The sequence below is a fragment of the Schistocerca gregaria genome, chromosome 6, assembly GCF_023897955.1.
Source record: "Schistocerca gregaria isolate iqSchGreg1 chromosome 6, iqSchGreg1.2, whole genome shotgun sequence".
Taxonomy (NCBI): domain Eukaryota; kingdom Metazoa; phylum Arthropoda; class Insecta; order Orthoptera; family Acrididae; genus Schistocerca; species Schistocerca gregaria.
In genome coordinates, this window is record NC_064925.1 from 58,634,838 (window position 1) to 58,662,481 (window position 27,644).

Below are 27,644 nucleotides of genomic sequence, written 5' to 3' on the forward strand. Positions count from 1 at the left end.
AACACTTATGGGTTGAGTGTCAGCTTCATCAGAGTTCTAATACCTGCCAATGTCATAGAAGAATGGAAATACTGTAACTGCCAAATCCGCGTGTGCGCCACTTCACAGTTTGCGTGTGAAGTCTGTGCTCGATTTGATCACTAAAAGCCACCTGGACTGCTAGTGCAACAGCAGTTGCGTGCACAGCCTCCTATTAGAACTGACAACTGTAGAGGCCATAGTGCAAGGAACTGCCGGCTACTTGTGTTGTCTGTCATACATACTTTGTCTCTAATGTATTTATGCTATGTCATTTAATAAAGATACAGTGTTCTTGGGTTAGAACAGAAAACAGTTGGCTGTTGCTGTTGGAGTCTTCAGTCTGAAGACTGGTTTGATGCAGCTCTTTCATGTTACTCTATCCTGTGCAGATCTTTTTATGTCTGCGTAACTACTGTAATCTACTGCTTATTGTAATCAAGCTGTGGAGTTCTTCTACAACTGCTACTCCTTCCCTCAATTTATAAAATTAACTATTCCTTGAAGCGTCAAAATGTGTCCTATCAGCGAATCCCTTCCTTCAGTAAAGTTGTGCCATAAATTTCTTTTCTCACCAATTTGATTCAGTACCTCCTCATTAGTTACCCAATCTACACAACCAATCCTCAGCAATCTTCTGTGGCACTGCATTTCGAAAGCTTCTACTGCCTTTTTCTCTGAACTGTTTTTCACCCTCATTTCCCTTCTGTACAAGCCTACATTTCAAGAAAGATGTCCCAACACTAAATTTTATATGGAATTGCCTCTCTATTTCCACCAGCAGCCAAAATAATAAAACTCATTTACTACTTTTACTGTAATATTTCCTAATGCTATTCCCTCGCATTATATGACATAATTCGACAATATCCCATTACGGTTGTTTCTTCTTACTCATTGTAAATCTCTTTTCAAGGCACTGTTCAACTGATCTTCCAAATATGTCACTGTCTCTGGCTATTACACTATCATCAGCAAGCTTTCAGTTCTTGTCCATGAATTCTGACTCTCTTTCCAAACTTCTCCTTCATCTCCTTGACTGCTTGCAATGATGTACCAAACTGTTTTTATTTATCCGTAATATACCACTGCAGCTGTTAGTCATTACTGTTTCTTTTTTCTCCAAATGTCTCTTTAATTTTCTTATAGGTGGCCTCTATGTTTCCCATAGCCATACAGTCCTCTATAGCTTTAGCATTTCACCTCCAGCCATTCCTGCTGTGTCATTTTGCACTTTCTGTCAATCTCATATTTTAGACGTCTTAGTCTATATTCCCTTTCACTTGCTTTGCTTAAATATTTTTTGCTTTTAACAATGAAAGTAAATATCACACAAGTGATTCAATGACTTCTACTGGGCCTTGTCATTTTATCTATTTCACCATATGCTGCCTTCTATTTCAGCTCTCAAATCTCATCTAAAGAGTTATTCAAGGGCTTCTACTGGGACATGACATTTTACCTATTTAACCACCTGCACTTTCAACAACCTCTGGTTCTTTCAACTTACCCTGATCCCATTTCCTTATATTTCTGCAATTTATTCAGTTTTAATCTGCAGTGCATAATCAGTAAATTATGATCAGAGTCTGTATCTGCTCCTGGAATATTTTACAAATTACATGTGATTTCTAGATTTCTGTCTTACCATTACCACTGAAACCTCCTGGTACAATCATGGCTCTTCCACATATAAAACATTCTTTCGCGATTCTTGAACCAAGTGTTACCACTGATTAAATTGTGCTCTTAGCAAAAATGTAAGCAACTCCCCTTTTCATTCATTTCTCCAGTTCATGTTCTCCTGCTACAGAATTCCAGTCAGCCATCACAATTAAATTTCTTTCTCCTTCAAATATTTGAATAATTTCTTTCATCTCAACATGCAATCTTTCAATCTCTCCCTCACCTGTGGAGCAGGTATAAATAGAAACTTGAACTGTTGTGGTGGGTTTTGGCTATGATTATGTGTTCACTATTCTATTTAATAGTTCACCCACATACCTACTTTCTTATTCATTATTAGTCAACTCTTGCATTACCCCTAATTAATTCTGTGTTGATAAACCTATCCTCACTTGCTGGAGAAGTCCTGACCTTCCTGCTACCATTCTTCACTAATTCCCACTGTATCTAACTTCAACCTATCTATTTCTCTTTTTAAATTCTTTAATCTACCTACCCAGTTAAGGGATCTAGCATTCCTGGCACTGAACCATTAAACTGAGTAGAATTTTTATTTGAAAGTATCTAAGAAATACGCTATGTTAATGAATTAGTGCATGAATGAATCTACAATTTTTATCATCACTTTTATCGACAAGACAATGAATTCTGATAATGTAAACACTTTATCTATGACCATTTGTTCTACTCGAGAACTTTGTTGCGATTGCATCAACAAAATGTTGATAAAATATGCAGGTCACTTGAGAAACAGCTTTGTGTGCTGTTGGATATCTTATCACTGAACAAAGGTCATTTTTATTCATACCTCATATGGCAGTTGCAATGTTCTTCAGACTAGTGCTTATGTACAGATGGGTGTCGTCAGCATATAAGCAATAATTAAAAGAATAAAGTACAGATGGAATATTATCGATATACTGTGAGAAAAACAATGGACTAGCTTTGCACCCTGCAGGACTCCAGAGAGCAAATGTATCCATGATAACTTATCTGATCCACAGATGATGCTTAGCAATCTGTGTCTGAGATAAGCTGTTGTACCACAATGTTCCATTGTTTAAGAAATTCCACTGTTTCATTTTTATAAAATATCAAAAATCTTGCTGAAATCATGCAATGTTAAAATGACTGCTTGATGACTGTCCATGGCACTTTTGTTGACATCAATCACTTTGATTAAGGCAGTAGCTATGCTGTAGTGTTTTCGGAAGCCTGACTGATATTTATTGAGGATGTTTTTAAGTTTTAAGATACTACATCAGTTGTTCATAAACATCATACTCCACAGCTTTAGCTTCTTATGGGTAATATGTTGAGAAGGCTGGTAATTTTGGATGATCTCTCCTGGGTGATCACTGTGAGAAATGGAATTATAATACTGACAATGGTTTCAATCACATCTATGCTCACACTGTCTTTAGTTACTGTCTCAGACGAAATTCTGATTGCTTTCTGTACTGTGTGAGAATGTTTCATGAAAAACACTTCTGTTTGCAAAACACTTCTTTTTGCAAAGAGGCTATCTTGTGCCAGATAATTTCATAGCATCTTGAGAGCAGACTATATTGAGAAAAAGTTGTTTCATTTATTTCCACAGGCTTGAAAAATACCATCAGATTTTCCTTTGTGTAGCATATAATAGGTTGGATCCAGATGAATAATACTCATATTGTTAAAGTGGAATCATCTCCTAAAATTCTCCGTAGTGCCAAAATTTAACCACCTGTCTGTATTTGTGTGTCCCAGTTACACATTTATACTATGACACTAGTGAAGGCAAGGTTGAGTGAATGATATGTGCTAATTCTGAGTGGTTTACAGATAACTCTATTTCAAAATTTACTATTAGATCTATTTATTTCGAGAAACAGAAACTCAGCCTTTCTTTCACTATTTACATCAGACATACTTTTATCTTCTGCTTCATAACAGAATGAACATATATGCAGACATCACCCTCATGACAAGATAGGGAAGTGAATGTAACTCTTTCCATTTGCTTATGGCTTATAATTTATAATGGCTGCATGTGACAGAAGACACATCTTCTACAACAGGTTGTTTCAGCTCGTGAGCTCTTTGCTGAGCTGTGGAGTGCCACTGTTGGGCAGAGCATTGTTGCTCACTGTGAACAATCAAATGGGCCAGCGGCACGTGGCACAGCAGGTAGTACAACGAGCCCTATCTACCGCATCGTACATGATACCTAATCTCATTTTCTTATCTGATATGGCATATTAACATGCTACCTCAGAGAAATATGAAATTCAGGGGAAAAAATGAGAAACAGCTGTTTTAAAACAAATTGCACACTGGACATCTGAAATTTGACCTTTTCTTTTCATGACAAGAGTGGAAATACTGGGTGTCAAAGTATTCATAGCATTAATGCAAAGGATGGTTTAATAGTTGCATACTGACGAAAAGACTGTTCCTTTGTTTGTGTTCTTCTCATTGCTGAGAAAAGCTGCTCACAAGAATATGTCGATCCAAACCTGCACATGATCTGAGCGACATTTTTGTAGAGCTGGGAAATTTTCTGCTGTAATGAACAATACCATTGTGACAAATTCACGTGTTACAGTATCTGTATTTAAGCATAGCTGAATTATGCAAATTAATAACTTCCAAATTGTGTGTTGATGGCAAAACATTGGGTGAAATCGAGAAAAGAGTGCTGAACAATTTAATTTCCATTTTCAAAATGGTGAGCTCTCAAAATCTCATTTCAAAAGGCATGAAGACATGTTCTATCCTGACTTGGTAATCACCAAAGCTGGCATCTTCAGGTTAAGAAGCCACATGATTGAGGAAAGTTGAAATTCCATTACTCATTAGCGCCTAGTACAAACTTAACATTTCCATGAACACTCTGATTTTGTTGCACATGTAAGATGTTAGCTGCTCTTTGTCCTGTAATGACAGATTTAAATTATTCAGATGCATAATTATGTCAGCTAGGAACATTATGATTGACATGCATTTTAAATCTTTCAGACAACACATTTATTCCCCTTTTGTTTTGAGGAAGAGATATATTCCCTCACAAATTGCAAAGAAAACATCAAGAACTGTGCTGCAGCAAGATATCCCATACTCTGTTTCCATATCTTTCAAGAATCCTTTGAATTGGCAGTGATTTACACTGTGATTCCACATGCTTTACATGTAGAGGGGAGGCCGTTGACGTATTCTGGCTGTTTTTCGGTGGTATCTGCCAAATGGCGCGGTCAGTAGCTGCACTGGCGTTTCACAGGCTTCTGTGATCACATCTGTGGTCAGTGAAAGTCTGGCATTCCTGACGGGGTTAATCCTAGCTGGGAAACAGACAGAGATGGAGGTGGACACAAGCGCGAGGGGACACCTGACGCGGAAACAACCTCAAGGAAGCGCCTCGAGGCATCTTCTGAGAAAATTTCTGCTAAGATGCCTCCCATCCCAAGAAGCAAGGTGCCTAAGGTGTGCACAAAGAAAAGTCCTCTGGCCATGGGCACCAAGGCTCCCACCAAGGGTGACCTCCCCACCGAGGACGGTTTCCAAGTGCAGAGCAGGAAGCACACTACCAGGGCAGTGACGATCACACAGGCACAGCCATTACCAACTGCAAACAGATACGTCACATTTACTGACGCACCAACTGATGATAACAATGCACAACCAACTAGACCAAAGATGACTGAAAATCCTCTCCTCTGATTGTTATACAATTGTCCAGCAATTTCAAGAGCTTTCAGCACCTCTTAAATAACACAGTCTAGTCTATCTTTTGTCATGATAAGAACAGCGGGTCGGGACACTTTTAAGGTTGCTTTGAAGTCGTGAGAGGATTATGGTGTGGTTATAGGTGTGGCTAAGACCCATGGTCTGGCCTACTATACCCATTCATCTGACCCACTCAAGCTGCTCAATGTAGTGTTCCAGAAACTACCTTCCCAAATGGACCCAGCCCACCTCAAAGAGGAGACTGAAGGACTAGGTTTCGGCGTCAGAGTGGTCTCTCGCATGAAAATGCCGTGCACCAATAAACAGACCCCGCTGTTTATGGTTATATTGATTGGCAGCATAGAAAATAGGAAAGCATTTCAGCTCAAAAACATCACACACTGCTGGAAAATAAGTTGAAAAGTTTCGTGGCAAGGGCCACAGGAGCATAATGTTTTTGGTGCCAAGGCCTCAATCATGTACCTAAGTTCTGCACTATGCTGCAAAAATGCATAAAATGTGATGGGCCACATGAACGTCATGAGTGCAAAGCAAAGCCACAGAAAATGTGCCAGTGCTGCAACTGCACATTTCTGGCTGTCGCGGGTGTAACACTTTCCAAAAGGCAGACGTTGAGCAGCGCACCAATAACGCACTGACCAGGTAAGTTACTCCTGGCCTTAGTTGTAATAATGTCGTGATGAGAAAGAGAGTAACCCCCCCCCCAATCGCTGATCAGGCAGTCTCGGCGCAGCGTCATATCGAAAAGTGTGCAAATGGTCACTGCATTGCTCTCACACTGACACAAATCATGCTGGCCAGTGCGCTGAAATGAATGCCGCAAATACCTCCGATAAGGAAGTCGTTAGCAGGCGCAGACCGAATAGGGTATGCTCAGCTGCCTCCACTGCTACTGAAATCCCCAGCGGGTGCGAACTGAAAACGGAATGCCTGCCTGCCCAAACAAGCCATGGTAGACATTCACAGTAATGGACCAGAAAGGGAAGGCTTGCGAAATGTAAATGTTTCTGCAAGTAAGGAAACTGGTGCAAAGAATGACAATTTAAGAAATGAGCTCTGCTATGTTATAAAAACTGTCAAAGAGTCGATCCAGACTTTTCCCACCGTCCTTGTGATGGCCGTGCACGTTGCCCTTGTGTCCAACCACCAACAGGCAACACAGGTGCATCATGCCTAATATGGCTTATGGCCTAATCGTATGCAGATGGAATGCATGCAGCATATGTCCCCACGTAGCAGAATTCTGGCAGTTCATTTGTGACGAGGCAGTTGATATTTGATTCGTCCAGGAAACCTTCCTAAACCTGGCATTGATGCACGGCAACAAATTTCATTTGTCAACACTGACAGGCCTAAAGCAGGTGGTGGCACTGCCATCTACGTTAGGACCTCACTGAAACACCATATTGTACAGCTCCAACAACATGCAACAATTGAGGCCACTGCTGTTGCAGTAGAGAAAATGTCAGCTCGAATTACATTTAACTTGGTTTATTGACCATCTGGAAGACCACTAGAACCCAGAGATGTTGAAGCATTACTGTCCCTTCACAGTAAACTTTTTATTGTGGGAGACTTTAATGCAAAAGTTGGTGAGCGGCATTTCCAGAGTAACAAATAATAATGTCACCATCTAGTGAATGTAATTTGGCAGCACAATGCAGTAGTCTTAGGGCTACATGACCCGACACAATACCCAAATAATGCACGCAGCCGCCATGACGTGCTCGATATCCTGATGGTGTGGGGTGTCGGACACCTCACTACTACCACAAGTCGAGTGGCTCTCTCATCAGACCATCTGTCAGTCATTTTTGAAATGGACTCTGATGGCGTGGACCCACGAAAACTCCATTGGCAGTTAGGGAGGGTAAACTGGGAACAGTTTAGGGAGGAACTACTAGACTCTCTTGCTGCCATCCCTGACCATGATATCATCAGCCCGACGAGATATTGCAGCAGCTTACAATGGACACACTCCGGGCTATAGACACTGCCACACTCAACAGTACACAAAGGCCTCCTGACAGATCACATCAGCTCCTCCCTGAGATATTGCAGGCTTTTCTGTGAAAGGCAAATTATACGCCATCCTGCCACCAAACACCACCTCAACTCGCTGTGCGGTGAAATAAAGGCGGCCGTGGAAAACAACAGAAACCAAAATTGGGCAGGCGAAATAGCCATGCTTCGTGTTGAAGATGGCTCTGCCTGGTGAATAACTAAGCAGTTCTGTCTTCCTCCTCTGCAAGTCGACAGAGGGGTTGTCTGAGAGCCTGATCCCAAGGCTAATGTCTTGGCTGACAACTCTACGAATAACTTCATGCCAATAGAGAGTAATATAGATGAAGAGCACATACAAATTGTGAAACAATGGCTCCCCATTTTACTTGCACACGACACAGGTGATGCTACTGAACCTGTCACTGAGGAGGAAGTAGACGTCCAACTCTGCCCCATAAATATCATGAAGGCCTGCAGCTGTGACCAGGTGGAAGCTCTTATGCTGAAACAACTGCCACCTGATGCACTGCAGCCTATCACAAATGCCTTCACCTATTTTTTGCAGACTGGCAACCATCCCTCTGCTTGGAATACGCAGAGGTGGTCGCCATCCCAAAACAAGGCAAAGATGTGAGGCTCCCACAAAACTATCAGCTGATAAGTCTGCTGTCTGTTCTATCTAAGGTATACGAAAGAATCTACATCAAACAGCTCATGGAGCATGTGAACAAGGACGGGGTGATTTCCACAGAGCCGTCTGGTTTCCAGCAAGGCCACAGCATACAATACCAACTACTGCGTGTTGTCAAGGATGCAATGGGAGCCCTAGAGCATTGAGAGTACTCAAGGGCAGTATTTCTTGACATCTCCAGAGCCTTTGAGTGTGGGTGGCACAAGAGCCTCCTCTACAAACTTTTTGTACCGGGCTTCTGATGCTCCACGCCAGATTCATTGTGTCATATCTGCATGACCAGACTTTTCACATTCGTGCCAAAGACGTCAAGTCACCTAATAAGCCTATATGTGCAGGAGTCGGTTCACGGCCCCCTGCTGTACTTGCTCTATACATCTCATGTACCACGCACAGCCAGGGTATCCCTTGTACCAAATTCAGATGACATCACACTCTTTGCATGTTCCCTAACAACTGACGTCATTCGCTGCCACTTACAGGAGGCATGCGATGTCCTGAGAGCATGGGTTCCAAAATGGCATTAAAAGCCAGACTGTTGTAATAATGTGGCGTAGAGTGCTCATGGACTTCCAGCCACTGTGAATCATAGGAGTCCCCATCCCCTGGTCTCGCATAGCTAAGTATCTAGGGGTACTGTAGTTACTGTAATGTTTCGAGAATTTCTGCATAAATTCTAGAACCACTAGGCCTTCCACCGTCTCGAACACACAATATTTTAGATGTGAGTGGGAGAAAGGAACCCTGTCTACTGCACGTCACCTGTCTGTGTGTGCAGGTTTGAAGGTTGTCATACAAAGACTGTAGACACGGAGGTCGAACGGCACTGACAATTACTTGTCAGTCGGTCCATGGAAGTCATAATGAAAGCAAACGGCAGCATCAAGGAACTTCTGTGTTATGCTATGCTATTGTGTAGCTGTGACTATTGTTAGTGACGAAAGACCGATTGAGTGAAATAAGATTTTTGGTAACTTTTAACTTCAATATGCTAGAGGCAAGACGTGTATAATTCCTGTATAATAGAGTCGTGGTCATCAAGCCAACTCTGTTGTAAATGTAACTTAATTGTTTCTCATGTGAGACGACATTGGTGACTTACAAGAAGTCAATTGAAACTTCCTGGCAGATTAAAACTGTGTGCCCGACCGAGACTCGAACTCGGTACCTTTGCCTTTCGCAGGCAAGTGCTCTACCAACTGAGCTACCGAAGCACGACTCACGCCCGGTACTCACAGCTTTACTTCTGCCAGTACCTCGTCTCCTACCTTCCAAACTTTACAGAAGCTCTTCTGCAAGGTTCGCAGAAGAGCTTCTGTAAAGTTTGGAAGGTAGGAGACGAGGTACTGGCAGAAGTAAAGCTGTGAGTACCGGGCGTGAGTCGTGCTTCGGTAGCTCAGTTGGTAGAGCACTTGCCTGCGAAAGGCAAAGGTCCCGAGTTCGAGTCTCGGTCGGGCACACAGTTTTAATCTGCCAGGAAGTTTCATATCAGCGCACACTCCGCTGCAGAGTGAAAATCTCATTCTGGAAGAAGTCAATTGTTTATGTGAGAAGTGTGTATTTTGTTCTATGTGGATGATCAAACATACCGACAGTTGTTGAAGAGTATTCTTCGAGTACCTCAGTATTTCACAAAGAGAGAGAGTCTTATATATTCCTTTAACTAGCATCATTCTCCGGAGAAGAAGTTTTTAGAGATTGACATAACCAGCTACCCAGAGAAGAAGATCAGCTGTGCATACCAAGTAAGTCAACTCATGTAAGAGAAGTGGCGAGTTTGCACATACACTTCACACACTCTTAGTCATCAAGAACGTTAGAGTACCTCTCGATAGGCACCTCACTTGGAAGCTGCATATCTGTGAGGTCCGGGGGAAAGCGCATGCACATCTGAAGACACTATATCCCTACTAACCCAGAATCAACGCTTCCTCCACACTGACGCATTACGCTGTATCTGGCACTGATCTGACCAGTGCTAGAATATGCACCTTCAGTGTGGGGGAACACAGTCGATACAAACATTTGTTGACTCCACGGGGTGGAAGGGAGAGCTCTGTGACTCACCTTGCGCTTAACTGGAAGACCACCCGACCAGGGCCTGGGGTGAGGGAACAGGGATCCCCAAGATAAGGGATCACGCAAAACAGACTGCCCGATGGTTCTATATAGCATCACGGCAGTCTGACAATCAGCTAATTTCAAGTCTGGGAAACCAGAAGGACAGATGATGGACCACCAGGTGGCCCAACCTGCTTTGGCAGTGAGACAGGCAGGATACAAATGTGTCCATGCTCCAGATACAAAGAGGCCAAACAGAACAGTTAGGTCATTATAAACATATAAGAGAGAACACAGGAGCAGTTACAAAGAACTTAGACAGTAATAAATTAATTTAAAAAAAGGAAAAAAAAGAAAAGAAAAAGGTTCCCAGCATCATGCTATCAGTGCAGCCAAGCTCTCTGTGCATCACCCTTGCTAGGTGAAGGTTCAACTCACAGTCTTGGGCAGTTACATGTCATAAAATGAAATAGCATGTGATAGGACTTTAGGACTCTACCTACACTTGTATTCTTCAGTTAAAGTTCTCACTTGATTTTCTAATTCTGGTGCTCATCTCATCACTGTTGTACATAATGGTGTGTTGTTTGTTGTTGTCAATAAAAAACTGCAGCTACAAGATGTAGGGCCACATATAAAAGCAGCCATGTTATTAAAAACAGCGCTGCAATTACTGCAAAATGTGTGGGGTGAATGGCTGCTTAAGCACTTGTGTAATCTTGTCTTTGCAACCCCTACGAGAGTGACACATAACAGATTATGGTATACTCATTGACTCACCATTTAAAGAGGTTCTTGAAGTCTTTAAATTAGGATTTCTTGGACGAGTTTGTGTCTGTAAATGATTTTTGGAAATCAAGAAATACTGCATCTACCTCACTGCTTTGATTCATGGAAGGAAAGTGTAGGGCGGTGGACTGCCTGGCATGAATATGAGGAGTCCAGTATACACTTCCAATCTGTTACTGCCAAGTACTGGGAATGATACTAGTTCACGATCTTCTTCCCTACATCTTGTAATACCTGTGCGGCAGCCTCATTCGCATCACCCCATGTCTTACAGGCACACTCATTGTTCCGTGATGTGTGTCATCAGTCAACAAGACTAGTCTTGTCTGACACACATTAACCCACGTTTCATCAATCCACATTATATTCTCTAGACGTACAATCAGCACCTCTGGGTACACTGTTAGCATCGCTGAGCCGCAATGTCTGCCATTCCATTAATACTTTTTTCTTAAACGAAGAAAGGACTTGTTCCATTACTTGTAAACAAATCACTTTCCAACACTGAAACAATCAACATTTTACATCTAAATCTACATCACCTACATCTACACTCTGCAAACCACAATGAGGTGCATGGCAGATGGTACATCCTACTGTACCAGTTATTAAGGTTTCTTCCAGTCCCATTGTGTTGTGGATCATGGGAAGAATGATTGATTGAATGCCTCAGTGGTTGCTGTAATTAGTCTTATCTTATTCTCACAATCCCTATGTGAGCGACACAGCGAATGTTGTAGTGTATTCCTAAAGTCACCATTTAAAGCCACTTCTTGAAACTTTGTTACTAGAACTTCTCAGGACAGTTTACATCTATCTTAAAGAGCCTCCTAGTTCAGTATCTCTGTGACACTCTCCCATGGATTAAACAAACCTGTGACCATTCATGCTCCCCTCCTCAGTATACGTTAAATATCCCCTGTTCGCCCTATTTTGTACGGGTCCCACACACGAGTAATATTCTATGATAGTTCGCATAAGTGATTTAGAAAGAATCTCCTTTGTAGACTGATTGCACTTCCCCAGTATGCTATCAATAAACTGAAGTTTACCACCTGCATTACCTACAACGAACCTATGTGATCATTCCATTTCATACCCCTAGAAAGTGTTACACACAGGTATTTGTGTGAGGTGGCTGATTCCAGTAGTGGCTAACTGGCGTTATAGTCACAGGATACTACACTTTTACGTTTGGTCAAGTGCACAATTTTACACTTAAGAATGTTGAGAGGAAGTTGCCAATCTTTGCACCACTTCGAAATCTTATCAAGATCTGACTGAATATTTATGCTACTTCTTCCAGAGAGTACTCGAATGTAGGTAACGCCATCATCTGCAAAAAGTCTGAGGTTACTATTAATATTGTCCATACGGTCATTAACATACAGCATGAACAGCAAGGGTCCCAACATGCTTTCCTGAGGCACACCCAAAGTTTCTTTTACATCCAATGATGACATCGAAACTAACATACTGTGTCCTCCCTACCAAATGTCCTCAATCCAGTCACAAATTTTACTTAGTACCCCATATGAGTGTACTTTTGGCAATAAGGATACGTGTGGTACTGAGTCAAATGCTTTTCGGAAATCACGAAATATTGCATCGACCTGATTGCCTTGATCCAAAGCTTTCAGTATGTCATGACAGAAAAGTGCAAGTTGGGTTTCACATGATCAATGTTTTCAGAATCCGTGCTGACTGGCATTGAGGAGGTCATTCTGTTCAAGATACCTCATTATGTTTGAGCTCAGAATATCTTTTAAGATTTTACCACAAACAGATGTCAAGGATATAGGTAGGTAATTTTGTAAATCACTTCTACTACTCTTCTTGTAGACATGTGTGGCTTGCACTTCTCTCCTCGAACTGGGCATGGTTTCTTATTTGAGGGATCTATGACAGATTATAGTTAAAAGAGGGGCCAACGCAGCTACAAATTCAGTGTAGAATATGACATGAATTCCATCGGGCCCTGGAGCTTTGATCACTTTTAACAATTTCAGTTGTTTTTCAACACCACTGACACTAATACTTATTTCATTCATCTTTTCAGTGATATGAAGATCAAATAGGGCAATTCTCTGGGTTCTTCTAAATAAGGAACATCAGAAAACAGGGTTAAGCATTTCAGCTTTAGCTTTGCTACCCTCGATTTCAGTGCCTGTCTCATTCACTAGGGACTGGACACTAACTTTGCTATCACTAACAGCCTTCACATACAACCAGAATTTCTTTGGGTTCTGCTAAAGTAGTCATTTAAGGCATCACACATTGCTATCTTGCAGGCAAATGTGTTTCACTCAGCATTTACATCTACATGGATACTCTGCACATCACACATAAGTGCCTGGCAGAGGGTTCATTGTACTGCCCTCACAATAATTCTATATTATTCCAATCTTGAACAGCACGCGGAAAAAATGAACACCTACATATTTCCATGGGAGCTCTGATTTCCCTTATTTTGTTAAGATGATCGTTTCTCCCTATGTAAGTCGGTATCAACAAAATATTTTCGCATTCAGAGCAGAAAGTTGGTGATTGAAATTTCGTGTTTTAAATATGTCCACTCCAAATCCTGTATCATGCCAGTGACTCTCTCTCCCCATTTCTCAATAATACAAGATGTGCTGCTCTTCTTTAAACTTTCTTGATGCACGTCATTAATCCTATCTGGTAAAGATCCCACAATGTGCAGCAGTACTCCAAAAGATGACAGACAAGCACAATGTAGGCAGTCTCTTTAGTAAATCTGTTGCATCTTCTATGTGTTCGGCCAATGAAATGCAGTTTTTGGTTCACCTTTCCACAAGATTTTCTGTATCTTCTTTCCAATTTAAGTTGTTCATAATTGTAATTCTTAGTTATTTAGTTGAATTGACAGCCTTTAGATTTGACTGATTCATTGTGTAACCAAAGTGTAACAGATTCCTTTTTAACACTCATGGATGACGTCACACTTTTCATTGTTTAAGGTCAATTGCCAATTTTTGTACCATACAGATATCTTTTCTAAATCATTTTGCAATTTGTATTGATCTTCTGATGACTTTACTAAATAATAAACAACAACATCATCTGCAAACAACCTACGACGGCTGTTGAGATTGTCTCTTAAATCTTTTATATAGATAAGGAACAGAAGAGGGCTTATAACACTACCTTGGGGAACATTGGAAATAACTTTTTTTTACTTGATGAGTTTCCCAATTACCACGTATTGCACTATCTCTCTGACAGGAAATCACGAATCCAGTCACATAACGGAGATGATATTCCATAAGCATGCAACTTGACTACAAGCAACTTGGGAGGTACAGTGCCAAAAGCCTTCTGCAAGTCTAGAAAGATGGGATAAATTTAAAATCCCTTGTCAATAGTATCCAACACTTTGTGTGAGTAAATAGTTATTTATGTTTCGCAAGAACAATGTTTTATAAATCTGTGTTGTCAATAGACTGTTCTCTTCAGGGTAGTTCACAATGTTCGAACACAATGTATGTTCCAAAATCCTGCTGCAAATCAACATTAATGATATGGGCCTGTAATTTAGTGGATAACTCTATTGCCTTTCTTGAATATTGGTGTGACCTGTGCAACTTTCCTGTCCTTGGGTACAGATCTTTCGTCGAGCGGGCAGTTGTACATGGCTGTTAAGTATGGAGCTATGGCATCAGCATACTTTGAAAGGAACATAACTGGTATACAGTCTGGACCAGAAGGCTTGCTTTTATTATGTGATTTAAGTTGCTTCACTACTCTGAAGATATCTACTTCCAAGTTTCTCATGTTGGCAGCTGTTATTGATTCAGATTCTGCAATATTTACTTCGTCTTCTTTGGTGAAGGCTGTGTTTAGTAACTCTTGTTTTCGCAGTGCTGTCACAGACAGTATTTCCATTGGTATTGCGTGGATAAGGCATTGATTAGGTCTTGCCACTATCACACTTTACATTGACCAGAACCTCTTTGATTTTCTGACAGGTATCGAGACAAAAGTCACTATGTGGAAACTATTATAAGCTTCTCACATTGAAGTCTGCACTAAATTCCAAGCTTCTGTACAAGACTGCCAACCTTAGAGGTTCTGCATTTGTTTAAAATTGGCATGCTTTCTTCATTGTTTCTGCAACAGCATTCTGACTCGTTTTGTGTACCATGGGGGATCAGGTCTGTTGTATAAATCTCTCAATTGCTTTCAATACTATTTCTTTGAATTCAAACTACATCTGGTTTATACTTACACATTCACTGTTAATTTGGAAGGAGTGGAGAATGTATGTCAGGAAGGGATCAAGTGAATTTACATCTGCTTTTTGGAATAGGTATATTTTTGTTTATTTTTAGAGGATTTGGGAGTTACAATATTCAGGCTAGCCATGATAACCCTGTGTTCACTAACCCCTGAATCTGTTTTGATGCTCATTATTAGTTCAGGACTATTTGTTGCTAAGAGGTCAAATGTGTTTTCACAACAGTTTGGAAGTGGACTCATAAACTAAAAACTAAAGAGAATGCATTTAGCACAATGTTGGATGATGTTCTGTGCGTACCTCCAGATTTAAACTTGTATTTTCACCAACATATAGAAGGAAAACTGAAGTCACCACCAACAACAACTGTATGAGTTAGTTACATTTTTGAAATTAAACTCAAGTTTTCTTCGAACTTCTGGGACTGATGGCCCTAGTAGTTTGGTCCCTTCAATCCCACAAACCAACCAACCTTTTCTTCAAACCTTTCAGCAATTGTACCATCCGATTTGGGAGGTTAGTAATAGGATGCAATTACTATTTTATTCCAGTTGCCAAGGATGACCTGTACCCATACTAACTTACAGGAACTACCTACTTCAATTTCACCAGATAAACTGTGTCTAAAACCAACAAAAATTCTACTGCCAAATGTATTTAGCCTATCCTTTCTGAACACTGTTAGGTCCTTTGCAAAAATTTCGACTGAACTCTCCGGCTTTAGCCAGCTTTCAGTGCCTATAATGATTTACGCATTAGTGCTTCCTACAAACGCTTGGAGCTCTGGTACCTTCCCAACGCAACTATGACAATTTACTGCTGTTACACTGATGGTTTCTGGATCTACATTCTTCCTGTGTTCAACCTGCACTCTTAGAGTGAAGTCCTTTTTGTGTTTCCTGGAGACCATCTACCTTAAAAAACTGCCCAGTCCACATCACGCAGTCCCTGCTACCAATGTAGCTGCCTCCTGTAGTGGTTTCCCAACCTATTTAGCAGAACCTAAAACTGAACCAACTACAAGTTGAGGAAACTGCAGCCTACACAACTGCAGAACCCTATGAGCCTTAGAACCATATGAGCCTCTGATTCAGACCCTCCACTCGGCCCTGTACCAGAGATCTGCAATTGGCCCTATTGACTATCCTGCAGAAGGTGAGTTCTGCTTTCACCTCGCAAGTAAGATTAGCAGCCTTTACTTTTGTATACGGCCTGGAGGGCTGCCTGTGGGTCTGCTCCTGTAAACTGAAGGATAGGCCGAATGTAGGAAGTGAGTAGGAGCAGGAAAAGGTGAAATGCTTCGGTACTGCGTATAGGTTATAGCTCTCTTACTGGTGTATGAACATATACAATTGATAATACTCAACTTTGTCCGAGATGAGGATGAAGGTGCGATGCTGTACACCAATCAAGTTACAATGGCAAAATCTATAGTGGCTTGCCTACTGTGAAACAGAAACAATGTTTCTTGGTCGTCTACTCAGAATGTGGCGCTGCTTTCCACAAGCTCAAATCTGCTTTGTTGAGTGAAAGCTGTTTGATTCCTTTCGATCCCTCCAAACCAGTTGGTTTGGCTGTCAATGCATCTTCTCACAGCATCAGAGCGGTTCTCTCACACCACATTCATTCTGTTGCTCGCCCGATCACTTTTGTGTCTAAGTTGCTCAATTCTGCCCAGCAAAACTATTCTCAAATTGAGAAAGAAGCTTTAGCTATTGTATATGGAGTGACAGTTTCATGTTTCTTTGTACACTCACAAGTTCTATTTGTTCACTGACCATAAGCCTTTGATGTCGTTGTTCCACCAGTCAAAGCCAGTTCTGACCTGTACTGCACAAAAGTTGCAACGTTGGTATTTGTTTTGTCTAACTACAGTTACATTTTGTTTCGGCTTACGGCCCAGCATGGAAATGCCAATGCTTTGTCTCGTCTACCTATCGGTCCTGACGGTGTGTTTGATTCTTCCGAGTTGTCCTGCATGTTTATTGATTTGCAAGATAAGGAATTAGATGAAGGTTTTCCAGCAGATTTTCGTTGCATTGCTTCCATGGCACCTGCCGATGCTTCTTTGCAGATTCTTTTGCAGTATATTCGTACTCAATGGCCTCCATCTGCTACCCAGATTAGTGATCTCCTTGTACAGCATTCCTTTGCGAAACATCACAACTTGTCTGTACACCACGGTGTTATCTTGTTGCAAACTGACAATGATGTCTCGTGTGGATGTACCTCATTCGTTGCAGTCAGAAATCCTCTGATTACTGCACGCTGGTCATTGGGGTATAGTGCAGAAGAAGCAATTAGCGTGCCGTCACTGCACTTGGGTTGGCATTGATAAACAAACTGAGAATTTGCTTGCTAACTGTCGCTCTTGAGCGGAGCATCAATTTGCTCCCCGCCAGTGTGGCTGACTCCTACTGTGTCTTGGCAGCACATTCAAATCGATTTTGCAGGTCCTTTCTGGGACAACTGCTGGTTGATAGGTATTGATGCATATAGCAACTTTCCTTTTGTTGTACCTATGTCTTCTACTACACCTGCCAGTACTATTCAGGCTTTGACATCTATTTTCTGCATTGAGTTCTTTCCTGAAGTTACTGTCTCCGACAATGGCCCCCAATTTGTATCTTCAGAATATGAAGCGTTCTGTGCTGCTAATGGCATTCAGCATCTGACCTCAGCCTCGTTCCACCCTCAGTCGAACGCTGAGCCGAATGCTTTCTGTGTACATTTAAGTCGCAGATAAGAAAGTTGCGCACCATGCACTCTCGCAAGTGCACACTATGGACTTTCCTTGCTTCAAATCGTTCCCAGCCACGCGGCACCTGTTCCCCAGTGGAACTGCTACACGGTCGCTCCTGCAGCTATTACACCCGCTACCATGCGCTCCTGCTGTTTCGCCTCGTTGTGGCTTGGCGCCACATAATTTCGTGTCCTATCACGTTTTCTCTGGCAGGCAGCGCTGCTAGCAGGGGCGCATTCTTCGCCAGCTTGGCCACGCCTTATTTGTCATTTCTGGTCCCTCCGGCACTGTCAAGTGACACCAGAACCAGATCTGTTTGTGCCATCCTCGGTTTTCTGCCGCTGGTTGTTTTTCGGCAGAACTGGAGGCTTCGTGGCTTCCGCCGCCTTAGCCCATTACTCCACCGAAGGTGCCTCCACCACTCGCAGCTCCGCTGCAGATGCACCTGCTGACGCTGCCACTGCCGGTAAAGTCACCTGCACTGGACAGATGCCTCTCGCCGCTGCCATGGCCTCACCTCTGGCCACCGCCATCACTGCCGCTGTGTTCCTCCGCAGGGCCGGAACCGATGGACGCTGAGGCTGCCGTCACACCACCACTGCTGCTGCCCATGGAGATTGTTGCTCTGCCTCCTCATCCGAGCATATCCTGTGGTGGTGCGTGGCCTGAGCAGGTTTTCCACGGGGTGTTTTCCTCGCCCCCTCGCAAGCAATTTGGGGTTACAGGTGGGCAGCACACCCTGGCAGTTCCACTGTCCGCCCCCTCTGTTGTGCCGCCCCTGGTTCCCTGCACCCGCTGTCGGAAGCCCTACTCAACGATGGTGCACCATTTTAGGAGGAGAGGGATGTAGTATTGATAGCGACGATGCCACAATGTAGGTGCACTCTACTAGGTTGGCACTACGACACCGACACCGACGACAACGCCCTCTAACCAGCACTGTGCAGCTCAATGAGCGCCGCTCTGGATTCAGCCCATTTAATTCTGAGTAGACGATCAAGTAACACTGTTTCTATTTCATAGAGGGCAAGCCACTATAGATTTTGCCAGAGTAGCTTCATTGATGTACAGCTTCGCACCTTTGCGCTTATCTCAGCCTATGTTGAGTATTATCAGTTGTATATTTCCATACACCAGTAAAAGAGCTATAACCTATATGCAGTACCGAAGCATTTCACCTTTCCCTGCTCCTACTCACTTCCTACATTCGACTTAGCCTTCAATTTACAGGAGCAGACCCATGCGCCGGGATACAAAATTTATCACTTCTCTTAGCTGCTCAAAACCAGAGACAATCTCTTCTCATCCAAAGTGACACACTTCATTGGCACCAACATGAGTCACCACCTGCAGTTGGCTCTACATTGTGCTCTTCATGGCATCCAGAAGGGCTCGTTCCACATCTGGGTTGACTCCACCTGGTATGTACACAGGCTTTCTGATTGACTCCACCTGGTGTGTACACAGGCTTTCTTCTTCTCCTGAACAGCCATGTTTCTAAGGAGCCCCATAACGCACCTAACATTGGAGCTCCCAGCTACCACTAATCTCACCCTCTGTGACTGCCCGTATCTTGCAGGCTGAGAGGTTTCCTATGAAACAGGACAAGTGACTGTATCTGGCTGAGGGACAGTGTCAGCCACAAACAGCACTTGGAACCTGTTTGTCAGACTAGGAAGGGAGGCCTTATGTTTAGCCCCCTGCGAAATCTTTCACCACCTACCATGTCCCGAGGCAACCTCCCACTCGACCACAGGTGAGTGGTAAACCTCAGTGTGATCAGTAACTGGGCTCAACGCTGGTGCGGACTGAACCGTGGACCCAGATGTGTTGGACATCCATTCCATCCCCATAGCCAGCCCACAACAGTGATGCATGCCCACTGCAGCTTCAAGCTGTGTAACCAAAGCCATCACATTGTGGAGCTGAGAGCGAAGTATCACCAACTCGCCTTGCAACCGCACACAGCAATCACAGTCCCTACCCATACTAAAGACTATGGAAAACTACATTACACAGAAAAATAAAGGACAATCGACACGCTCTACAGAACTCTACTGTAGACACTGACAAAAATGTAACAACTGTTTCTAATAAATTACATTAACATGCTCAGGCCCAAAAATTAAGCTACCAAACCACTCAGGTCAGACTAAATAATTTACTCCTGATTAGGAACATGTAATAAGCCACGAAATTGGTTTACTTCCCAACACAAACGTGAGAACAGTATCTAATAAATTCTAAATTAACACATAGAAATTCAAGAAGCTAAACTACCAAAGCACATAGTGAAATTATAAAATTCACTCCTGGTTAAGAAATTGTAAAATGTCACAAAATCGGTTAATTCCTGGTGGCTGCTTGTGTCTCGGCCAGCTGCTGCTGCCTGACTCTATTCTCAATCTATAGCCAAACTCTTTGTTTTACACCTATTATGCAGTAATCTCTGTTTCTTTACAGTGACAGTATACCATGGAGGTTCCCTCCCACTATGGACTGTACTACAGGGTATCTATCCACCGCATGCTCAAATATTCCTTTAAACTTGAGCCATAGTTCCTCTCTTTTAAACTTGAGTCATCGTTCCTCGGCATGCACCAGCCCTGTGCTGGAAGTTTCAAGTTCCTCACTGAGATATGACACTACTGATTTTTTATCTAGCTGACTGAACATATATATCTTTCTGCTTGTTTTAGTTGTCCTTTGTACTTTGGTAATAATTGTCATCACAATTGTGTCATGTTCCCTGATACCAGTTTCAGTATGGACATTCTCAGAGAGGTCAGGTCTACCGTTGCCACTAGATCCAATATGATTCCCTCATGTGGGGTTCCTAACTATCTGTTCTAGGACATTTTAAGGGAAGGCATTTAGTATAGTTTCACATGATGTCTGACCACACCCACCACTCGCAAAACAGTAATTTTCCCAATTGACTGTTTGGTGATTAAAAGTCTCTACTATTACAGTATGACTGGGGAACTTACAAGTATAATCAAATGTTTCCCTAAGACATTTAAGTCTCTTTTTATTATTTACGATAATGACCAAAGCGGCCAAAATTAATTAATATTCGTGCTGCGTCCAGGACTCAAACCCAGGTCTTCTTACTTGCTAGGCAGTTCGTGCAGCAATGTTGACCATTGTACTGCGGTGGTGTAGTGGTTAGCATTTCTGCCTGGCAAGCAAGAAGACCTGGGTTCGAGTCCTGGCTGCAGCACAAATTTTAATTCATTTCGTCTGCTTCGATCATTACATGCAAGTGAACTGAGGTTTTCTTTAAAGTTTTCAGTTCCATCAGGAGATGAGCCTGGTGGGCAATAGAAGGATAAAATTATCATTTTATGCTCACCCCTGATACTGAGTCTTGCCCAAATAATCTCTGATGCAGCTTCAATTTCTATTGTGGTGGATTTAGGTTTCTTGTCTAATGCAACAAATACATCACCTCCATTCCTCATTTGTCTACTCTTTTATTGAACACTTAAATTTTTCCACATAAATCTCACTGCTATCAATTTTAGGTTTCAACCAGCTTTTTGTACCTAGTATTATGCAAGCTTCACTACTTTTCATGAGCACTTCAGACTATGGCACTTCGTTGTGAATGCTTCAGCAGTTTACCATTAAGATTTTAGTACTCTCACCTGTGGGAGGCATTTGTTTCAATCCTACACTGATACTTCTGGGTTTTGTACAGGTACTGTTATCTGGATTGGATGGACAGTCACCTAACCTTAGAAAAAGGACCACCATGGAAGCACTCCACACACAGTCAGCATTTTACCTGCAGGGTACTTTTCCCGGAATAATATGCACATCAACATGCTGCTTAGTTGCATTTTCATCGAAGTTGTCAGTATCTGTCACTTGATAGAATTTCTGTCTTGTCTCTTCGTGAGTGACAAGAACAGAGCTTCCACATGAATCTGCACTCTCCTCCTCCTTTGTCATTCTCTTCATTGTCAGATGGTAGACAGTCAAAGCTTCTGACACTCTGATGATTATTTAACTTATTGGTATCAATCACCATTATCTCTTTCACTTTCAGACTTTGTCTTTCCTCCACTACAGAAAGCCAGTATCTCAATCAATGTCATGAAATTCACAGACAGAATCTATGGAATACAAACATGCAAACCCCTAGAATAGTATGCATCATAACACTGACTGAAAACAAAAGCCATCTAAACAGTACTCCAGCAACAAAGAGGTATTGCCATATAGGCTAACAAAATGATGTTATGCGATCAGTTGAGGTAGGCGCACAAAGCCACCACTCCCAGGCCACAACAACTGTCGGGTATCTGTTTACACCAAGTTAGCTATAGCTTAGCTATGGTAATAGTGGAAGACAATACCTCAAACTTGGGGGTTATTGGGAGAGGTGTAACACGCTAAGTCCTGCCTGGTCCCCATCTCCTCTGTACAGGAAGTTTAGCACTACCACTGGCATGCCACTGATAGTCGAGTGGACCAGTAGTGACAGATCCCACAATTCCAGTAAAGGTGACAGAATCCACAGGAGAGGATGGTACTGGTGGTCAACTCTCAGGAGCCCTCCCAAAAAACCCATTTGCAGCCGGTTCCAAGTACCTGAAAGTGGACTGGCTGATTTCTGGTCACTTATGTAATCAAGTATCTCATTCCATCTTTGAAATTCACGGTGGGACTGCTTTGTGGCTGGTGCAAAAAATAAACAAATAACTTTAAAATAAGCTTGTGGCGATCTTTCAGTTTCTGGATCTGTTAAGCTAAATATATTACTAATTCCCTTTACGAACTGAAACAATTAATATGCAAAACCAGATTTCTATTACGACAACAGAAAAACCCAGGATAAAAGTTACCAGTTTCCTTGTACTTTTTGAGATTAGATTCATTAATGAACTCGAAAATACTGTTAATTTATGATAAATGCTAACAATACACACTTCTGTTGAAAGGTAAAACTAAATGCAACACAAAATGTTAGTTGTAATGTGTGCTACGATAACTTTAAATCACAAACATTGATTTACTTCGAAATATGTCATCCACACTACATGTAACTTCTGAAAATTCTCAAGAATATATGTTTATTCGAATGAACAATGTAGGAAAATACAGATTGCTACTTACTTTAAAGAAGACACATCAAGTTGCAGACAGGCACAATTAAAAGACACTCACACATAGCTTTCGGTCATAGCCTTTGTCAGTAACACACACACACACACACACACACACACACACACACACACACACACACACACACACACTTTTTATAATATGTATGGATAAAGAAGGAAAAAGATTATCACACAAGACAAATTACAGTCTTTGAGCAATATCACTGGTGCAGATAAATACTGTAAAAAGTGAACCAAATATAACTGACATGTAGTTTTTGGTGAAAGTGCAGTGGTCAACTATGTGTGGAAAAGGTTATGAACAAAAGCACCACTACATTGCTGAAGCTCAGTTTATGGAGGTCATCAACATGCAGCATATTTTCTTCGTCATCGTCTTCCTCATCTGTATATTCGGCTGCCAGTTCTTCTTCTTCGAAGTTCTCCTGCAGCTGCTCTATCTCCTCCTCAGCCTCTACCTCAACTGCTGGCTGTGGTCTGGAAATGAGCACACAAGGAAACTACTGAGAACAGGACAGGGAAAAGTGTAACATATGATGACTAAATCTAGAGGTGGAAAAAGAAACAGCACAATTAATAATAAAAACAAAGGTTCTCACATATTTAACTCAAGTAGCACTTGCAGCTGTGACTGAGCCACTTGGAGATGTGTAAATTATGTACAACAGTAGAAGAAAACAGGCTGGAATCCAATTTTTAGCTATACGTCTTTGTACTTACAGAATCATAAAATAATTCTTGAACATATATAGCAATTACCTTCAACTTTAATAATTATCCATTGTCTCTCTGAAGTAAGTCCGAAGCATTACTGTAATTTATTTAATCATGTGTTATACATGTCAGCTAAGACATTGAATTCCAAAATCTAGATCAGAGCCAACGGCAGTCTTGGCGGTATTTCTCTATAGCTCATATGTTGCCAACACATCACTTTTGTATATCCAATGGGGTGATATGTTTATGTAACCTATGAGAGGTGAGAAAATATACACTGAATTTCTAACCACAAAATAAAAACCTTTTTTCTTCATTGTTGTCACAAATATTTGACTGTTTTTACTGAGTATGTCAAAAATAACAAGGTTGTAATTAGGTTAAAATGTGACAGTTTGGTCACAAGTTGGCAAAGCCAATGGATGTGAAAGCTAAAAAAGCTGAGTTACGGTGAGAAACTGTTCTGTAGTTCAGCTTGAGGTTACTGATAGACAGGAATGTGACAGTCTGGTTGTGAGTTGGTGAAACCAATGAAGGTAAAAGCCAAATAGCCTCATCATGGTGACGAACTGACGTGCCGCTAAGCCCAGGATGTAGGTTAATTAAATTAATAATCTTTGTTGACACATATATTTGTTCCTTCTGAATATGTCAAGAATTACAAGATTGTGTTTAGGCTGGGACCTAAAAGCACAGCTTAAATTAAACTAATGATCTTGGTTGTCAAAATATTTGCCTGTTGCTACTGAATGTGTTATAGTTTCAGAGGCTGTGACGCATTGACTTGAAAATGAAACAACTTTCTTTTGGAACACATTCTCTGTCCTGCTCGCTCATTGGCTGAGTACAGTCAACAACTGACAAACTATTTCCATCCCATTATACCTCATAGTGAGCACTGCCAACATTGAAGCACAAAACACATCAGTACACCACTGGCCTTGATCTAGACTTGTGCCATTTTGACTTCTCATGACTCTACACAAACTAAAGTATCTGGGACAGTAGGCTAGTAAAAGAGTTTCATCAATATTCAATACAGCTAACATGTTCAGAGCATCACATCATTCTGTGTTCAGAGCATCACATAATTCTGTTTCCATGTTTTAGACATCTGCTTTTATACAGTACAATACAATGTTTTGCTGAAAAAATTGTTGGCAGTGTTTAGGACAGTAGCTCAATGGGAAAGTGCCAGGCTACATGTCCAAAGGCCTGGGCTTTGATCCTCAGTTATACCAAGGATTTCTCTTTACTGTTAGTTATCACTTAATTCATTGTTGGTGACGGGTTCGGTGGATCAATTGGAAGGTCAAGAGAAGGCAAGAGCATACCACTTCCAATAGACTAGGGAGTTGAAACTAACATTTGGATTGGCGGAGCTTCAGTTTGTACTTTTTATGTTGGTGCTAGTACTTAGTTGGCAAAATTAACCACCATAAGCACAATATACTGTGAAACATGCAGATTACACAACCATACTGCTACAATTCAAGATTGTACCAACTGTAGATCATCACTGCGTTGACTCCCGCAAAAAGTGTAAAATGAATCATGAAAAGCGTTCAACTTGCAACATAATTAGTGTACATTGTGATAATTTGTGCTTGTCATGATGCATCATCAAAAAAGAAACTGAAAGCAGCAGAGATTCAATAAGATGAAGTGTTGACAATTATGCATCTATATCATCCAATGTGAATCAACTGTAATATTAGGCTTGGACCCCTGCCACTGCGAGAAACATGCAGTTATAGGTATAATGTGCAATATATGTAAAACTACACATCATTATAAATGTGTTAATGCAGATCCAAAACATAAAGTATGGTTCTGTAAGAAACGTAGCAGAGATAATCTAATTCAAAAACCTAATGAAAAGGACTGTTTTACAAGCAAAAGTAATTGCAGTGCCCCTGGAAGAGGTACAGGTTTTAAAACACAAATGTAACTAATTCACACAGTAGAATGCAGAGGTTGCAAACAAATCACACAGTGAACTACACCCAGATACTAGAACTCATATTATAACGTGTGAAAAAGTACGGGAGAGTAGGTAGAAATTGTGTCATATGCACTTTATGCGAAAGTAAGTTCCATTTTCTGTGCAGTAAAATTAATCCATCACCAAAAACTGACCAAAACACAATAACAAAGCGCACACGTGATAACTACAGAGATGATACTACATATATACACCCATTCGACTAAAGCAAAATAAGTGATGAAAATGATTCAGAAAATGTTACTTTAAGTACACAGATACGTGATTCAGCTATTGCTGTTCCACAGAATACTCAAATGCCATGTCACCATATGCTCATGTCACAGCAAAAAATCCATGATCACTTGGGGAAACTTTACATCCTAGCTGATATCCACAGATGCGGAATCACCTCAAATGTTAATGAAGCAGCAATTTTGAAGTCCTTGAGTTTTGTCAAGCCCAAAGCATCCCTCTTTGAAGTCATTAAGAATGTTCACACCGAAGAAGATCAAGTTGTCTTCAAACGACTTTGTTTGGCAGCTTTAATGATGCATACACAAACGAAATATACCCAGCTTGCTCAGAGTTAAAGAAGCACCTGGGTCACTTGTCGCACACAAACATTCTCTTCATGAACATTCCACACCGCTATGATTTGCCACCTTGACCTTGTGTAAACTAGGAGATTAGTGCTGTAATAAGTGTTTTTCGAATACATGCAATCAATTCAAAAATGTTTCTGTTGTTGATATTAGCAGCAGTGGGCACATATTTCATACTTCATAATTCCACTTGAATGGCCTAGAGAAGCACACTGTGACACACAAATTACCGGAAGAAATCAAGAAGCACCAGCAAGCATCTGCAGCACCAACAACAGTATCAGTATTAGTAACATCACAAATATCAGTAACAGCTGATACAACTCAAGTAGCAGCAGCACTCCTCCACTTAATGAGATATTTTTTATGGATTCAAATTAAGAAAAGGAAAAGACTATGACAAACCAGCCTGAAAACTATCAGGAAAAAAGTAGTATTTAATCAGGTAATAATAACAGTAAAAATGTTCAAAATAATGTATTCTAATATACAGTGCCTCAAGAATAAAGTGTTAGATTTAGTAGTAGCTATAAATAATTTTGGTGACATCTCCTGAATTTGTTTACCTGGACATTGGTGCAAGGATAAGAAATGTAAGCAATTTTAAATTAGCATCTCATTACTGCCACAGTGTTTGTAAAAATAGTACAGTATGCATTTACACAAGAGCAGAATTACAGTTTAAAGCAAAAATAGAAGTGGACCATATAAATACTGAAAAACATTTTGAACTGTGCCACAGAGATAAAAACTGATGATAAGAGAAAAAAACTAATTCTCATATCATATCAGTGTTTAAATCACCAGTGGGTGAGAAAAACATATTTTTTAAGAAGTCGGGGCCAGCATTCAACACTTTTTATAACAATGAAGTGATTTTATCATTATGTGAACTTTAACATCAACATCCGAAAACCTCTTCACACTTACCTTTAAATCTGCTAACAAGGTATACACCACTGTGAATGCACATGCCTCCTTAAATGAGGACAACAGAAAGGACAAAGAAAAGGTGAAATGTTTTTGTGACCAACTCGATGATGTGCAAAATATCCCAGAAAAAACACCATGTACTATTTATTTTATTTATTTATTTACACGTCAAGTTCCGTAGCACCAAATTGAGGAGCAAATCTATAAGTCATGAAACATGACAGTACATGAAATTACAACATAAAAGTAATAACAGATAAAAATAAAATGTTTATGAACCCGAAAAAAGGTAAT

The 27,644-nt window shown here is 41.1% G+C and overlaps 1 protein-coding gene and 1 non-coding gene across 4 annotated transcripts in view; one reads left to right on the forward strand and one right to left on the reverse strand.

Moving 5' to 3' along the window:
- LOC126278547 (intraflagellar transport protein 57 homolog) overlaps positions 1–27,644 on the reverse strand; it is a 163,614-nt gene that overhangs the window by 42,416 nt on the left and 93,554 nt on the right. For 2 of the 3 annotated variants that reach the window (XM_049978727.1, XM_049978728.1), the window contains exon 5: positions 23,426–23,588. In XM_049978727.1, coding sequence (XP_049834684.1) covers positions 23,426–23,588 — 163 coding nt within the window. The remainder of the gene's footprint in view (positions 1–23,425; positions 23,589–27,644) is intronic. The other variant, XM_049978729.1, reaches the window with a different exon arrangement.
- On the forward strand, positions 21,127–21,199 carry Trnaa-ggc (transfer RNA alanine (anticodon GGC)). The gene has a single exon. It is a non-coding gene; the product is annotated as a tRNA-Ala (tRNA).